General features: G+C 43.8%; 2 protein-coding genes across 2 annotated transcripts; both read right to left on the minus strand.

The window, feature by feature from the left end:
• Positions 1-8396: 8396 nt before the first annotated feature.
• On the minus strand, positions 8397-9566 carry LOC129737668 (uncharacterized protein K02A2.6-like). Its single transcript, XM_055728829.1, has one exon. The coding sequence runs from the start codon at positions 9564-9566 to the stop codon at positions 8397-8399; it is 1170 nt and encodes a 389-aa protein (XP_055584804.1).
• Positions 9567-9622: 56 nt separating this feature from the next.
• On the minus strand, positions 9623-16153 carry LOC129737669 (uncharacterized protein K02A2.6-like). The gene is made up of 2 exons (XM_055728831.1): positions 15923-16153; positions 9623-12280 (listed from the first exon to the last, which is right to left on the minus strand). The coding sequence occupies exons 1-2, from the start codon at positions 16151-16153 to the stop codon at positions 9623-9625; spliced, it is 2889 nt and encodes a 962-aa protein (XP_055584806.1).
• Positions 16154-16650: the final 497 nt, after the last annotated feature.

The raw sequence follows: 16650 nt of genomic DNA on the forward strand, positions 1-16650 counted from the left end.
TATGTTGTTCAGTGACGAGTATTCTCCGTAGTTTCTATTCCACATCTTGCTGCCTCGTGCCGTTGGTGGTGTCAAGGGTTTTCACTTTTCATTAGGACTGAGGAGCTTCTTCACGATTGTGCTTGGCATTCCAGCAATGATTCCCGAGCAGACTTTGATGTCTAAATCGACAGCAAATTAATACCAAAATAAGCTGTCAACAGCAAACTGATAGCATATTTTGTTAAAAACAATTTTATGATAGCAAAACTAGGCATAACTGAGGTGTCAAATATTTCTATTTGATAGCAAGGTGAGACCTAAATTAGGTTTCGACAGCAAACGGTTTGCTTAATTTGGTGTACAAATCAACTGATAGCAAAACTAGACATCATTAAGATATCAGTGTTTGTCAAAATAAATAGCGAAATGGTTATACTCGAGCAGACTTTAATACATGATATGTAATACCAAATTGAGGCATCGATGATAGCAGTCTTAGGTATGCATTTTCAGGCGATAACAAAATAAGGCATCATTATGGTTTCGAGAATTGTTTTTTGAATAGTAAAGTGAAACGTACATAAGGTGTCAACAGCAAGTTGATAGCTCTAGTTGGTGTTGTTTTTCTTCTACGAAAACAAAGTTCGGTATCATTTTCAAGGTTTCAATGATTTTCCAACGATAGCATACCAAGACCAAAACGAGGTTCGAACAAGCTGGCATGTTCAAAGTTTTTTTTCTGGTTAACGTAAAATAGAGTCTGAAGCAGAAGCAGGTATGGTTATAATATCCTAAATTTTAAAGAAATTCCAACTTGAGCCAAAAAATCACTTGGTAAAATAAATATCCAAAACCAAAACGACACCAATTTAATTTTTCACTATCTTTTGTAAACATTTGGGCAAATAAAACAAAAACAATCTATGCACAAAGTCAAAATCTAGAGTAAATTTTGATTAGGTCGTACTATTCAAAGGTTAAGCATCAGGAAGTTCGAGCATGACTGGCATCCCAGTAGGCATTTAAAAGAGAAACGCAAATCAGAGGTGTCAGGTGTCCCGATTTTTCAAGGTTTGTCCTGAATTTCGAGAGACCTTCCTGGTTTTTCAAAAACGCTGAAATTGTCCTGATTTTTTGAAAATGGTCCGTAAAATGTCCTGATTTTGTAAAAAGTATTCAAATTATTTCTGAATTTATAGTTAAATGATGTGAACATCAAACAAATCTGTAATAAAATAGTTTAACCGATAATAATAATTGGTTTGGTTTGGTTCAGATAATATTCAATTCGTGTTATTCGATATAATTTGTGGGCCAATCTTTGTTGGTACAATCTAAGCTGGGCTGCATGTTATTCCATCAGTTCATTAATGTCTTGAAAAATCTTGATTTTTTTCATCACGAGTCCGGATCTTTTTCAAAACCACCTGGCTCCCCTGCGCCGAAAAGGTCGATTCACGCCATTCACGCACTGCCTGGCCTCACTGTTTTTGACACTTCGCGATTCCTGTTTTCGTTCCTCATTTTCCAATTCTACACGCTGAGGAAATAAAGCAAATATTTGGGTCTTGATTAAATTCTCAATTACACATTTTTAGCAACAGTCCTCAGTTCAATTTTAATAAAAATAAATTTTAAAAGGAAGTTAGTTGTTAAGAAATTAAATGTTATTAACATATCAAATAATGAGTAATCAATCAATTTGTTTGTTAATCCAGCTGAAAACAGAAATATAGGAATAAATGTTTTATCCGACGTTTTTTTGCCTTGAAAATATCATATCGTAAAAATTTAGAACAGTTCAGCCCTTTTCACAGTATGTTTACCGGAGAATTTTCCAATATTGAATACTTCTTTCCCGGAGCAGTGTTATCGTACAAGTATGTGTATTTGTTCGAAACATTCCAATTCATTAGAAGCTTCCAAATTTTGTTATTGGATGGGATTTTTTATCTCAAGTAGAAGCGCTGCCCCAGAATATTCATTGCAAAGTGAGTTGGTCCAGGAGAAATGTGTTGAAAAAAAGTTTCAAAAACATGTTAAAACATTTTAATAAACAAACCTCCTATTCGAAATTTTAACGAATTTTCAACTTCCTGTTCATTTCCGGAGAGATAAACGTGAGAAACCAAAAAAAAAGTGCTAAATTAAATTCACAAAATGGAACTTGGTTTTTTGTTATTCTTAAACTGAGTTTTGTGTTAAATTTCTTGACCGTGCAGCTACACGAAAAATTTCGCCGCACCCCATTTCTCATTCGTAAAGTTTTGTAAACAGATCGCGCGAATTGTCCCCACAAAAGGGAGCTGCGTCATCGTTAATCGGTTTTTGTTTTGTCGTATTTATCGGTTCTTTGTGAATTGTCCGTTGACAAAAATTCGGTGAACGCTGTCGGCGTTCGGGCCCACCGCCCTATCAACAAAAGCGAGCGCAGCGATGGTGGATTATATAGCACCCTCGGGTAAATGTAGTGTTCCTTCGTGCCCGCAAAAAATCGCAAGCACCCGCAGCAGTGACTGTCTGAATTGGTGGAGCATCATCTCCGACAATTTAACGACCGTACAGCCGATGAAACGGAATATTACCTGGACTACGATGAAAGGTTTCTCCGGTCGATTGGTCCTGCAAACATGTCCAAGTATTCATAAAGAACGGATAGAGCGATGTAAGTTTTGTTTTTGTTTTTACCAACTATTATCCTTTATGTAGTAAACGTCGGAGAAGTTTTCTCGAAGTGTCATAGCCTGTTCAAATTCTCCAAGGTGTCTAACGGCTGTTCCGACTAGTAAGCATCGAAACATATTTGGAACGTGAAGGAAAATGAAAGAGAACAAAAAACAACCGCGATTTCTCTTAATTTTGGTGCCTCTTGCTGCCAATGCCACAAAATCCTACGAAGCCAGTTACCTTTGATGTTGGTGCTTTTTGTTGACAGAATGGTGAATGAAATTATGTGCACTATTGAGGAATTGATATTTAAAAGAAATAACAGGATTATGCTGACTAAAACGATACAGAAAAATGATCAACAGAAGGAAAAAATCACTCTAGTGACCAGAACGTTTATGTGGTTACGATGTCTGGTAGCGACAAAGACTTCTTATAAAGTGGATCATAACGGTCTGCAGAGAAGTAGGAGCCTGCCAGATCCAGATCCACTACTCAAGCAAGCTCAACGTCACAAGTCAAAACTTATACTCGAGTGAACGAATTTGATGGATCCGTAAAATGGTTCGGAATTTCTACTTTATCGTTCGTGCTTTGTCACATTTCGGAGTTCAACACGACGCTGAGCTGCATGTCAATGATTGGTATCTATGTATGTATTGCAAAATAATATGAGTTGCTAAAAAAACATTCCTTTTCTAAACCTAACTCTTAACTTACAGGAGCTGGCCCCAGTCATACGGGAATGTTTTTGTACAACACGTTCGGTGCAATCATGGATTTTTTTAATTGGAGGGACAATAAGCGGATTGGTTGAAGCGGTTGTCTGAGTGAAGTGCTGGAGTTGATAAATCTAACGTGTGAATAGAGGTTGAGAGAGGAAAAGTAACAGCACTCCGACTCTGAGGAGTAAGATGAAACAGACCCGTGGAACAACCGAGTACAGACGCACTGGTGCAGCCACGAATGGACAAAGCCAGAAGAGTTGGCTTGGATTGGAGCGGGACAATACACTCAGTAAAGATCCTGGATCGTTGCGTCAACGGAACGGGCCTCGTATCAAGAAGCGGTCCCTCTGTCAGTACATAGAGCGAGTGGCACACTCATCTTCATTGTGAATTAAAAATAATTCAGGTATACTATACTTTTTTGCTATGCAGACACCGATGAATTTGGAATCACATATGTTATATTTCCATAATATACTGCTAACACGTTGCATAACTCAAGGCGATTCTGGTTTCTCGAGCAAACTTTTTTTGGCAAAAGTAGACCAAATGCTATCACGCCATGATAACCAATTTTGCTTTTACTTTGGTTGACCTAAGGCAGTAAACAGCAAAAATATAAAGAAAAAAAATCAAACTCAGAGAACAAAGTACGGCCAAATTTACCAGTGATTGAGAACATAATTATACCTATCATTATCCAAAAATTTTGAAAGCATCGTGATGTCAAATTTTGCCATCACAGATAATTCTGCGATGCCTTAAATTGGCATCATTGTGCTCTTCAAGCTCTCAAAAAATGAGGTGTAGTTATGGTCTCAGTTTTAGCAAAATAAGGCATCACCTTGCTAACCAAGTATGAAAATTTGTGCTCTCATTTTTGCTGTGTACCACCTTATGTCAAGCAAAATGAGAGCAAATCAGGCTCTCAGGGCGTGATAGCAAAATTTGCTATAATTTTGCCATAAAAGTCTGCTCGGGTTGTTTCTCCGATGAGTATGAGAGGCGAGGTTTCTAGAGTGGGATGTTGGTCCGTCAGCCATCATCATTTCGTGTTTGGGTGGCGTTTACTGCTCGTGGTCTACAACATGAAGTCTGCTTCATAGCTTGAATGTGTTCCTACCGGTTGTTTTTGTGGTTTTGGTGTCCTGACAATCGTTTCAATTACAGCGACATGGTATGCAGCGCCTGGCTACGGTGACTCACCAGTGCTACTATCCCCAGCGCGATAACGCTGCTTGTGAATGACAGGATTGCTTTCAGGACACTGAGTGGCGGCAATCCCACGCAAGGTTGCCGGCCCTCCCCAAATTCTGACGAACTGCATGGCGGAGTTCTCAGAGTCTGTACAGCTGACGCTGGTCCCACGCAAGGCCGTTGTCTCCTTCATGAACGCCTACTTCTTCGTATTCATCGGTGTACTAGCGACGAGTTCCGTTGAGTTATTCGAATGGAAGAATTTCTGCCTAATTTCTCCGAGTTGTTGAGGCGAGGTTTCAAAATGATGTTGGTCCTTCAGCCTTCTTCATTTCGTGTTTTCTGCTCAAGTTGAGCTTGTGGTTAGCGTTGCTGCTTACATAGCTTTAAAATGGAAGCTTAGTCGGCCTTGATATCTTTGGCGTGATAACGACCTTGCTTTCCGCTGATGACATCCTCCAAAAGATAAAGATTTGCGCCGATAATCTGCTTGATCAACGCCGGAACAAACTTCGGATTCAGCTTTTGGTTTATGTGATCGACCTTCGATGATAACGTGAACGATCTTCGCCAAACTACATCTCCAACCTGGAAATTCACCGATCGCTTTCTCAGATCGTAACGCTGCTTCGATTTGTCGTAATTGCTCCGAATCTTCTTCACCACGAACTGCTGGATACGGTTGATAGTAGAAATGCGCAGATCCTGAGCAACCTTCGGATCGTCAGAAGTGTTGAGGTGCTGCTGGTCATACAGATCCGTGTAGAGAATGAGTTCACGACCGAAGTTTGCCATGTGCGGGCTCACACCGGTGACGTCATGTCTTGCGCTGTTGATCGCGGCAAGGATCGCTGGTAGATTCTCGTCCCAAGCACGATGATCCTCCTCCAGAAGCGAACGGATACAGGTGATCAATACTCTATTTACCCTCTCTGCATTATTGACCATCGGGCAATAGAAAGCGGTCTGCATGTGGGATATTTTGTGCTTGGCTAGTAGTGCTTTGAACGATGCCGACAAGAACTGCTTCCCATTGTCTGATAAAACGATCCGAGGTCTGGAAAACTTCAGGAAGATCTGCTGCTCCAAAAACTCGACCATCTTCACTGCATCTGCCGATCGCATCGGATGCGCAATCACATACTTCGTCACCCAATCAACGACTACCAGCATCACCGTGTTGCCAGCTTTGGAACGAGTGAACGGGCTTACAAAGTCCACTGAGATGAGTTCCCAAGGAAGTTTCGCTGGTTTCATGGCTCCCATACTCGGCATCAACGTTGTGGTCGGTGATTTGCACGCCTTGCAAGTGTCGCAACCCTTTACATATTTCGCTACGTCCTGCATCATCTTCGGCCAGTAGAAGTGAGCTTGAACCTTCAACCAAGTCTTCCGGAACCCTAGGTGTGCTGCAGAAGCCGAATCGTGGAATTTCTGGATGACCTCAGCTCTCTTTTCTGTTGGCACCACCTTCTTCCAACGGTGTGTCGTTGCTCCAACCTCGTCCTTGACTAGGCAATTCTTGAAGAGCTCGCCATTGACTAGCCGGAAATCTGGGAATTTTCCTCCTTCCTTCTCGACGCGTTCAACCAATTTTGTGTACCAGGTGTCCTGAACTGTAGAAATTGTGAACACCGTGGCAGTGGCGATCCTTGAAAGGGCATCTGGAACAACGTTGATAGATCCTTTCCGGTACTTGATTTCAAAGTCGAAGGCATTCAGGCGTAACAACCAGCGGCTTATCAACGCCGTCGGGTTTTTCATCTGCTTCAGGTAGCTTAGAGCGGCGTGATCACAGAAGACGACGAAGCGAACGCCCTCCACGTACCCTCTAAACTTCTCAATCGCCCGAATCACCGCAAGGCACTCTCTCTCGGTGACTGAGTACTTCCTTTCCGATGACGATAGTTTCTGTGAGAAATAGCAGACTGGATGCTCTTGACCTTCCCACTCCTGGGTCAGCACTGCGCCTATCGCTACGTCGCTGGCGTCACACGCGATGGAGAATGGCTTAGCGTAGTCTGGCATGGCAAGTACAGGTGCCGAGACTAAGGCTGACTTCAACTTAAGGAATGCGTCTTCCGCCTTCTCTGACCACTGGAACTTTGTTTTCGCCTTCGTCAGTTCAGTTAGTGGAGTAGCGATCTTGGAGAAGTCTCCGATGAATCTGCGGTACCAGTTGCACAGTCCTAGGAACCTCTGGACTTCCTTTCGTGACGTCGGTATCGGGAACTGCACAATACACTTGATCTTGTCATCGTCAACGTTCCAACCCCTTTCGTTGAGTGCATACCCAAGATATTTCATCTCCGCTCTACAAAACTTCGATTTCTCCTTCGATATCGTCAGCTTGGCGCGTCGCAGTCTGGCAGCGACTTCCTCCAGCGTCGTAATGTGCTCGTTAAATGAGCGCGAGCAGATGATGATGTCATCCAGATAGTGAAACACCTGTGGCTCTAGATCCGCGAACAAGTATGTCATCAACCTAGCTAACGCTTGGCTAGCTGTACAAAGTCCAAAGGGAACTACCTTAAACTGGAAGTGTCCACGTTGCGGCACGGTGAATGCTGTAAACGGCCTAGAGTTCTCTTCCAGCGGCAGCTGCCAAAACGCGTTCTTGAGGTCTATCGAAGAAATGTATGTACATCCACCCAAGTTGTTCACGATCGCTGAGATTTGTGGAATTGGGTAGCCTTCATTCGCCATGATGCTGTTCAGGTTCCTTGCGTCTAGGCAAACACGATAACTACCGTTCTTCTTTTTCACAGCTACTAACGGGTTATTCCAGGGTGAGAAACGAGCCTCCTCGATGACATCCAGCTGTATCATTCGATCCACCTCTTTATTCACCTCTTCAAGCACATATTTCGACATTTGATAAAACCGCTGCTTCCTAGGCTTGGCTTCACCGATGTCAATCCGATGGCTGTACATGTCGGTTCTTCCCAGCTTTCCGTCTTCGGCTACAGGAAACAGTTGAATCGTCTTCGCTAGGATCTCCTGCTGCTGCTGGCTAAGTGGCTTCATTCTCTCCGACTCGTCGACCTGTTCGGCGATGTCAGCTTTAATGGTGCTACAAATGGCTTGCACCCCGAAGGTATTCCAGAAATTCATCCCGAGGATGAGACAATCTGGTAACGAAGGAAGAAGAATCACTGGAACCGTCTCGTTCTTTCCGTTGTATGCTATCGGAAGCCTAACGAAGGAATCACAACGATGCTGTGTACCATCCGCTGTCTGGATGCCTCCAACCAAAGCTGTTTTGCGAAGTCCCAAACGGTTGACTACTTCCACCAAACGACCACCGAGAAGCGAACAATTTGCGCCGCTGTCCAATAATCCAGTCATCTGCTCGCCTAAAACGTCTACAACGGCGTGTGGTCTGTTGTCGTTTTCTAAATTGATGATAAGCGTATTGATTTGACGAAATTCTGGAATGCTTGAGGGATTGTCTACATAGTGCGAGGATTCTGCTCCCTCTGTGGTTGAGTCCCCGCCTGCGCGTTTCCCGATCGGTGTTGACAAGACGGACAACTTCGGAGTGAATAGCCTTTCTGGCCACAGCGATAACAAAATAGAATGGCTTGAGGCTTTCTGCAATCCGTAAAGCGGTGACCAGCTTCGTCGCAGTTCCAGCATACGTTGTCTGCCTGACGTTGCCTATTTGCGTCTATTGCGTCTTGTAAATGAAAGACTGTACTGGTCAATAGCTTAACTAAGAATGAATTTATTTTTCGTATGACATTGTTAGAAGTGAAAACCATGGATTGCCTAGATTTCCACAAACTCATCATGGATTGCTTGATCTCTAACATCTCCCCCTTAGAAAAGTTCGTAGTACTGGAAATAGGATGGTAATCGGCGCTTTCGGGGTGGCGTTATTTTCGCAGCTCGTTTCCTTGTAATTCGAACCTCTTCAGGAATTCGTGGATGAGATGGACCAGCTTCATCGATGATTTCTGGCAATGTCTGCAGTTGATCTTGTTGTACGTCTGCTTCGGAATCAGCGGGTTGACCAACGTCTTCAGCTTCACTTCTAGATTGCGGAATCTTAAATTCTTCTAGCAAAACTTGAAGGGGAATTTGCTGCTCGGTTGACGTCATGTCTGATGCTGCTCTACTACGCAATTGATTGACATGCGATCTTATCAATCCTTTGCGTTTGGGATCATCCAGAAGAACGGTATAGACGACTTGACCTTTTCGCTCGATGACGATACCTTGGGCCCAGTGTTGCTGATTTCGGATGTGAATCAAAGCAAACACTTTCTCGTTCGGCTGGAACAACCGTTGCTTGGAACCGTGCTTCTGGTTGTACTGCTTGTTTTGATTCTCGTTCACCAAAGTTGGTTGGGGTCTGGAACGCTTCATCAAATCGAATTTGGTGCGAATTCTCCGACCTAGGAGAGCTTCAGCAGGGGATTTGTTCTGTGGAAGAGATGCGTTCGGAGTGTACCTGTAGGTTTCGAGGAAAGTCAGCAACGCTTCATCTGGATTTTTCTCCCCCATCTTGAGGAGAGCTCGTTTAAGTGTGTCGACGAAACGCTCTGCTTGACCATTGGACTGAGGATGAAAAGCTGGAGTTCTCACGTGCTCGATTCCATATTCTTGACACATCTTGGCGAAAAGTTCGGATGTGAACTGGGTACCGTTGTCAGTGACGATAGAATGTGGACAACCGAAACGGGAAATACATTCACGAACTTTCGCTACCGTTGTTGAGGCGGTTGTGTTGTTGGTTGCAAAAATTTCTGGCCATTTGGAACAAGCGTCTATAATAACCAGATAGAATTTACCTCGAACAGGGCCAGCGTAATCCAAATGTAGCCGAGTCCATGGTTCCGTCGGAATTGGCCAGGAAGAGAGCGTTGATTTCACCGGAGCTTTTGCTGCTATGGCACAACTGGAACATTTCCGAACAAAATCTTCTATGTCGCAGTCGATGTTAGGCCAATAGACGTAGCTTCTCGCAATCGATTTCATCCGCTGCATTCCTGGGTGACCCACGTGAAGTTGCCTTAGAACTGCTTCACGTAATGTTGCTGGAATCACATGACACATTCGTCGATTTCGCAAAATGAGTCCTTCCTTTTGAAAAATTGCAGCAAATCAGCGTTGGATGTGGATGATGGCCAATTGCTACGGATAAACTGGAGCACCTTTTGGAGGGTTCTGTCCTGTTTGGTCTCGTGCAAAATCATCTGGTGATCGACTGGTAATGCTGCTACAGATTCGGCTTGTACACTGCGTATGTCGGCTTCAAGTTGCATGCTAGCGATCACGTAGTCTTCATCTGGCTTGGAATGTTGTCCAATCAATCTTGATAAGACGTCTGCATGCCCGAAACTTTCAGTTGATTTGAACTCGATCTTGAAATCGTATTGTAAAAGAACGAGTGCCCACCGTTGTAGTCTGCTTGCTGTGTGGACCGGCACACCTTTCTTGGATCCAAAAATACCAAGAAGAGGCTTGTGATCGGTGTGGAGGGTAAAATGCCGGCCGAAAATCATACGGTGGAACTTTGTGCAGGCAAAAATGAGGGCCAATCCTTCCTTTTCGCCTTGGGAGTAGTTTTTCTCAGCGCTTGTGAGTGTTCGAGAAGCGTGACAAACTGCCTTGATGGAACCATCGGGGAAACGGTGCAGTAGAACAGCACCAATACCATACTGCGACGCGTCAGCTGCTACAATCATCTCCAGTTTGGGATTGTAGTGGGTCAGAAGTAAGTCGGATTGCAACAGTTTCTTGAATTTGTCAAACGACTTTTGACAATCTTCCGACCAGTTCCACTTGACTTCTTTCTTGAGCAGGGCATCCAACGGGTGACGTAAATCGTGCATGGACCTGACGAATTTCCCGTAATAGTTGATTGCTCCAAGAAACGAACGTAAAGTTGAAACATCTTTGGGGGCTGGCATGTCGATGATAGCTTTTACCTTCGATGGATCAGGACGGATTCCGGCAGCGTCAATTATGAAACCAAGGTACTTTATTTGTTGCATAAAGAAAGTACTTTTCTCGATTTTCAGATGGAAACCATACTCTTCGATGCGACGTAGCAACCGCTCGATTTCAGAAATGTGGCCCTCCAAAGTGTCACTTGCCACGATGATGTCGTCGAGATATCCGCTTGTGTCCTCCAAATCAGCGATCATGTTGTCGACAATATGTTGAAATTCTCCTGATGCAGTTTTTACCCCCGGAGAAAGTCGGTTGAACTGGAACAGACCCTTGTGAGTGTTTATTGTCAACAGCTTTTTGGAAAATTCGCAGACCTCGACTTGAAGATAGGCGTCCGACAAATCGATTTGTGAGAAAAACTTTTTGCCGGCCAACTTTGCGAAAATGTCTTGTGGAAGCGGAAGTGGATGTTGATTCGGGATGAGTGCTTCATTTAAGCCTGTAGAATAGTCGGCACAAATCCTCACTTTGCCGTTGGGTTTGCGCACAGCTACAATTGGAGCGGCCCATTCTGCATACGAAACCGGTGTGATGATGCCCAGGTTTTGAAGTCGCTCGAGTTCTTCTTCAATCTTGGCGGTTGATGCGTATGGAACCGGACGTTTCTGTCGGAATACTGGCTTGGCACCGGGCTTGACTGTTAAGGAAACCTTCTTCTTTGAACAAAGTCCCAGTTGGTCGCTGAAAACGTTGACGAATTTCTTTTGAAGGCCATCGACTAGCTGAGCAGCTTGAGGGTAGCATTTTGTAGAAATCTGACGACACACCGCGTTGAACGGTACGTCCCAGAGACCAAATAGTTCAATCCATTCAGCACCGAACAAATTCAGACCGCTTGCGTTGGAGACAAAACACCTTCCTTCTTTGGCCACGTCGTGTAGGGTGATTGTACAGGGGAACTCCTTAATAAGACCCATACTGTCACCTGAAGCGTTGACAACGTTGATTGATGGTTGTTTACCAGGCGGACTGCCTAGTTGCTTGTAGACCTCTTCAGAAATTATGCTGATATCTGCTGCACTGTCCAGTTGAAGCTTAACAGCTGTGCCGTTGATGTCCGCATGAACAAATTTCCGTTTGGCTGCGATGTTCACCTGGTTGACGGAGTATATTCCTTGGGCTTGGGCTTTGGGTCGCTTTGGTTTATTGTTTCTCTTCCGGCGAGACTTCGGTTTGAAACAGGCACAATATCCATCTTTATGCCCAATCTGTTTGCAAGTTTTGCACTCATGTGTTTGATATGGGCAAAACTTGGAATAGTGCATTTCACCGCATCTCCAGCAAGGCGTGTTGGGCGTTTCAGATTGCAGTTGGCTCGAAGATTTCCGGTAGTGGGTGTGCTTCACAGCGTGTACGGACGGCTTGTTTCCGGTGCTTCCGATCATCGCAGTGTCCCGTTTCAAATTCAGAAGTCTCTGGCATTCCTCAGCCAACGAACGCAGCGTCATCGGCATTGTAGGGTTGGAGCTTTCGATTTTTGAAAGTAAAGACGTTCGGATGTCGGCATCTTTGCAGGAACTAAGGCCACACACGAAGAGCAAACATTTGAACTGGTCGGCATCAATTTCGGACAGCTTGAATTCTTCACATCTTTCGTTGACGATACCGGCATACGTGTAGAAGTCGTCAAATTGGTTTTTCTGGAGCTGGAGGCACTGGTATCGCAGATTGAAAAGTGATGTATGACGGCCAAAGATGGAATTGAGTGTGTTGACCGTCTCAGCAAACGTCACTTCTTTTGATTTCTTCGGAAGTATGTAGTTCACATATTTCTTATGAGCTACAGTGCTAAGGTTCCGGAGAAGGAGCCTAACTTTAGCAGGATCGTCCAGGTTTCGTGCGTCTTCTTCAAAAAGATCCTCATATTTCGCAAACCAACCAATTTTCAAAACAATTGAAGCGAACCAAGCAGCGTACCGATTATTCGACGTAGCAACGAATTCATCACAACCACAACACTTCTACAAGCCCACTGATGGAGACTTCATTCCACTTCTCTGAGCCAGTCGAGTCCCCTGGTCTCTCAGAACCCCATCATCATCATGTGGCTTCCTCTGAAGCTTCCAATTATCATGCCGGATCACTCACACGCCGAGGTAGCTCACCAGTACTTTCCCCCTTACGTTCAACCGCACACAACGATGACGCGAAAGACTCTCCAACGGATTTCCGACAGACAACAAGCACACTGAACCTCTCTAAGCCAGTCGAAACTCCTGGTCTCCCAGGTAAAAGCTTACAGAGTATATGTTCATCTGAAGCCTTTCCAGATCCTACACACCAATTAAATGAGATACCCTTGCAGATATCTCCGACTCTCCGCATGCCCTCGTCATCTGTTTCCAGTAAACAAGGCCCCTCTCGTTCTCTACTATCAATCTACTACCAGAATGTCCGTGGTCTCCGCACTAAGGCTAATGAATTCCTCATATCAACATACAATGACGACTACGACATCATCGTTCTTACTGAGACATGGCTGAGTGACGAGTTCACTTCTAGGCTGTTATTTGGCGAACACTACTCCGTGTACCGATGTGATCGAGATCCACTTACCACTGGGAAGAATCGTGGTGGTGGAACGCTCATAGCTATCTCAAACAAATGGCCCTCACAAAGAGTGTCAACACTAGCGCTTACCAACAACTTCGAACAAGTGTGGGCAAAGATAACTACGTCATCCAACTATATATTCGTTGGTGTTGTGTATCTCAGTCCAGACATTGCAAGGAACGAACAATTTATGAATGAGCATTTAGACCACACTGATGCAATTGTTGAGCAAATGCATCCTCGAGACATGATGTATTTGTTTGGTGATTATAATCAACCAAATTTAATCTGGACAAAACACACCAAAGGCTTTTCGAAACCGGATCCTACGCTATCTCAATTTTCGTCAGCTAGTTCTGCTCTTTTAGATAGAACAGCTTTATTGGATCTCAAACAAATTAATCACGTTAGCAACCAGAACAGCCGTTTCCTCGATTTACTATTTGTGAATGAAACCGCACTAGGGAGCTCTTGTGTTCATAGAGCACCGGAAAGCATTACCAAAGATGATCAACACCATCCACCATTAGTTGTCCACGTTTCAGAAATTCAAATCGTTCCTTTCCAAGAACATTTCCAACAACGCTCTCTGAATTTTAAAAAGACCAATTTCGAATTACTGAACGTTTTACTTAGCGTAGTAGACTGGAACTACCTTGAATCCGCACCCACGATTGACCACGCAGTCGGCAAATTTACTGAAACAGTAAACCAGTTGTTCAAGAATACAGTGCCACACCATCGACCTCTCCTGAAACCTCCTTGGACGAACAGACGCCTAAAATACTTAAAAAGAACAAGAGCATCAACCCTCAAATATTTTAGCCAGCACAGGAATCCGTGCTCCAAGTTGGCATTCAACTCAGCCAGTAACGCGTATAGAAAGTATAATCGCTTTCTGTACTTGAAATACATTGCTCGCACTGAGAATAATCTTAAACGTGACCCGAAAAAATTCTGGACATTTGTGAATGAAAAGCGAAATGAATGTGGCCTCCCGAAAAGCATGTTCCTGTCAGACGAAACCTGTGATTCACCTACTGACCAATGTGAACTTTTCTCAAAGCACTTTGCTAGTGTTTTCTCCGATGAAGTTATTGATGATCTACAAATTCAACAAGCGCTCAATAATGTACCTGAAGGTGCTGTGTCGATTGCTGTTCCCCAGTTCTCTCCCGACGAAGTACGTTTGGCGATGTTGAAATTGAAAAGCTCTTGCACCCCTGGACCTGATGGCATCCCACCAATTATATTGAAACTCTGTGCTGATAATCTTTGTTTTCCTATAACGAAAATCTTGAATCGTTCGTTATCAAATTCTTTTTTCCCTTCACTATGGAAAGAGTCATGGATGTTCCCAACTTTTAAGAAAGGTGACAAACGGAATATTGAAAACTATAGAGGTGTCACCTCACTTTGCGCTGGCTCCAAATTGTTTGAAATTCTCATTTCAAATATTATTACGAGTAAAATGAGATCATATATATCGTTCAATCAGCATGGATTCGTCCCAGGCAGATCTATTACCACAAACCTCACTCTGTTTACCTCCTTCTGTCTAAGACACATAGAAGAAGGATACCAAATCGATACAGTTTATACGGATTTGAAGGCTGCATTCGATCGTGTAAACCACAAACTTCTACTGGCAAAACTTGGACACCTTGGATTGACAAGCGGATTAGTATTATGGCTCGAGTCTTATCTCACCCATCGCAGTGTGTCAGTGAAACTAGGACCCTTTGAATCGGCCAAATTCAGCAACTACTCTGGTGTCCCCCAAGGCAGTAACCTGGGTCCTCTACTGTTCTCCATCTTCTTTAATGACGTTTTGCTACACTTCCCGGAAAAATGCCTGCTCGGGTACGCAGATGACCTAAAATTGTTTCTTAAAATCAAAAATGCAAATGACTGCTACAGACTTCAAACATACGTCGACATGTTTGCTAACTGGTGTAAGCTCAACTACCTTTCAATAAGCATATCTAAGTGCGCTATTGTATCCTTCTCACGGAAACTACGTCCTATTAGTTGGAATTATGAAATTTTCAACACGCCGCTTGCTAGAGCAAATGTTTACAAGGACCTCGGGGTACTTCTGGATGAAAAGTTATCTTTCCGTGATCACTACTCACACGTGATAAGCAAAGCCAATAAGAATCTTGGATTCATCAAAAGGGTATCGAAAGACTTTAAAGACCCGTATTGCCTTAGATCATTATACTTTGCACTAGTAAGATCATCTCTCGAAACAGCTATGGTTGTCTGGTGCCCATCATCTGCTCTTTGGATAAATAGAATCGAAGCTGTCCAAAAACGCTTTTTGAAGTTCGCGCTGCGCCACCTGCCTTGGAGAAATCCCAATGAACTACCCGAATACACAGACCGATGTCGCCTTCTTGGAATGGAAACATTGACGGCAAGGAGAATCACAGCTCGTGCGGTTTTTGTCAAAAAACTCCTTGATGGTGGAATCGACTGTCCGGATCTCCTGTCCTGCGTGAACATAAACGTCAGGCCACGTATCGTGCGTAACTCTGAATTCCTGCGGATCAACTTCCAGCGAACCAATTATGGCCAACAAGAACCCATCCGAGCTCTGTCTCTGGTTTTCAATTGGTTCTACGAGCTGTACGATTTTAATATTTCCACGGAAACATTCAAATTAAGAATAAGGAACTCTGATCTCCTGGTTAATTTTATGTTCAATAACAATATCTTTGGCAGTTAAATAATGTAGATTTAAGTACTTCATGGAGACTAAATTGTCAGATGGATTGTTGTAAAATAAATGTAAATGTAAATGTAAATGTAAACCATGCTTCAAATGTAACTCCGGCTTCCGGATCGTAGTTGAATTCGTGGATTCCGCTTGACAGGGATTCGATCACAAATTCGCTCTGGTTCTGCCGGCGTGGATCTTCCGGATTCTGATGACCGTTCTGTTGACTGGATCCTTCGCCTGTGGTTTGAGCTGGAACGTTTCGTTGCCGGGTGAATTCTTCGAGCATTCGGGTTTGGTTCTCGAGTATCCGCAAAAGACTAGCTTCGAACTCTGGAGACATCGTAACTGCTTGAGTGGATTCTTGAATTCTCGTCGCCAAAAACTATTGCGTCTTGTAAATGAAAGACTGTACTGGTCAATAGCTTAACTAAGAATGAATTTATTTTTCTAATGACATTGTTAGAAGTGAAAACCATGGATTGCCTAGATTTCCACAAACTCATCATGGATTGCTTGATCTCTAACAGCGTCCCTGACCTCTCTTGGTTGCTGCGGCTGAACGATGTTCTGGTTGTGGTTCTGCGATCTAGTTGCTCCTTCGTTGCGATCAAACTTCATGCGTAAAGCGTCTACCTGCTGTATTAGCATCTCGATTTTGCTGTCTGTACTGTCGCTTCGTTCCTCCGACATGGTTGCTTCACACTCCATCTGCGCTGCTTCCAACTTCGCCTGTTGAGCTGCATTCGCCTCCATCACGTTGACGCGACTATAGCGTTGGTTCTGCATCGCCGTCCTGTGTTGACGCGTTGGTGCTGGCGTTGCTAACGTTGGTTCTAT

Source organism: Uranotaenia lowii, chromosome 1, assembly GCF_029784155.1.
Source record: "Uranotaenia lowii strain MFRU-FL chromosome 1, ASM2978415v1, whole genome shotgun sequence".
NCBI classification, from domain to species: Eukaryota; Metazoa; Arthropoda; class Insecta; order Diptera; family Culicidae; genus Uranotaenia; species Uranotaenia lowii.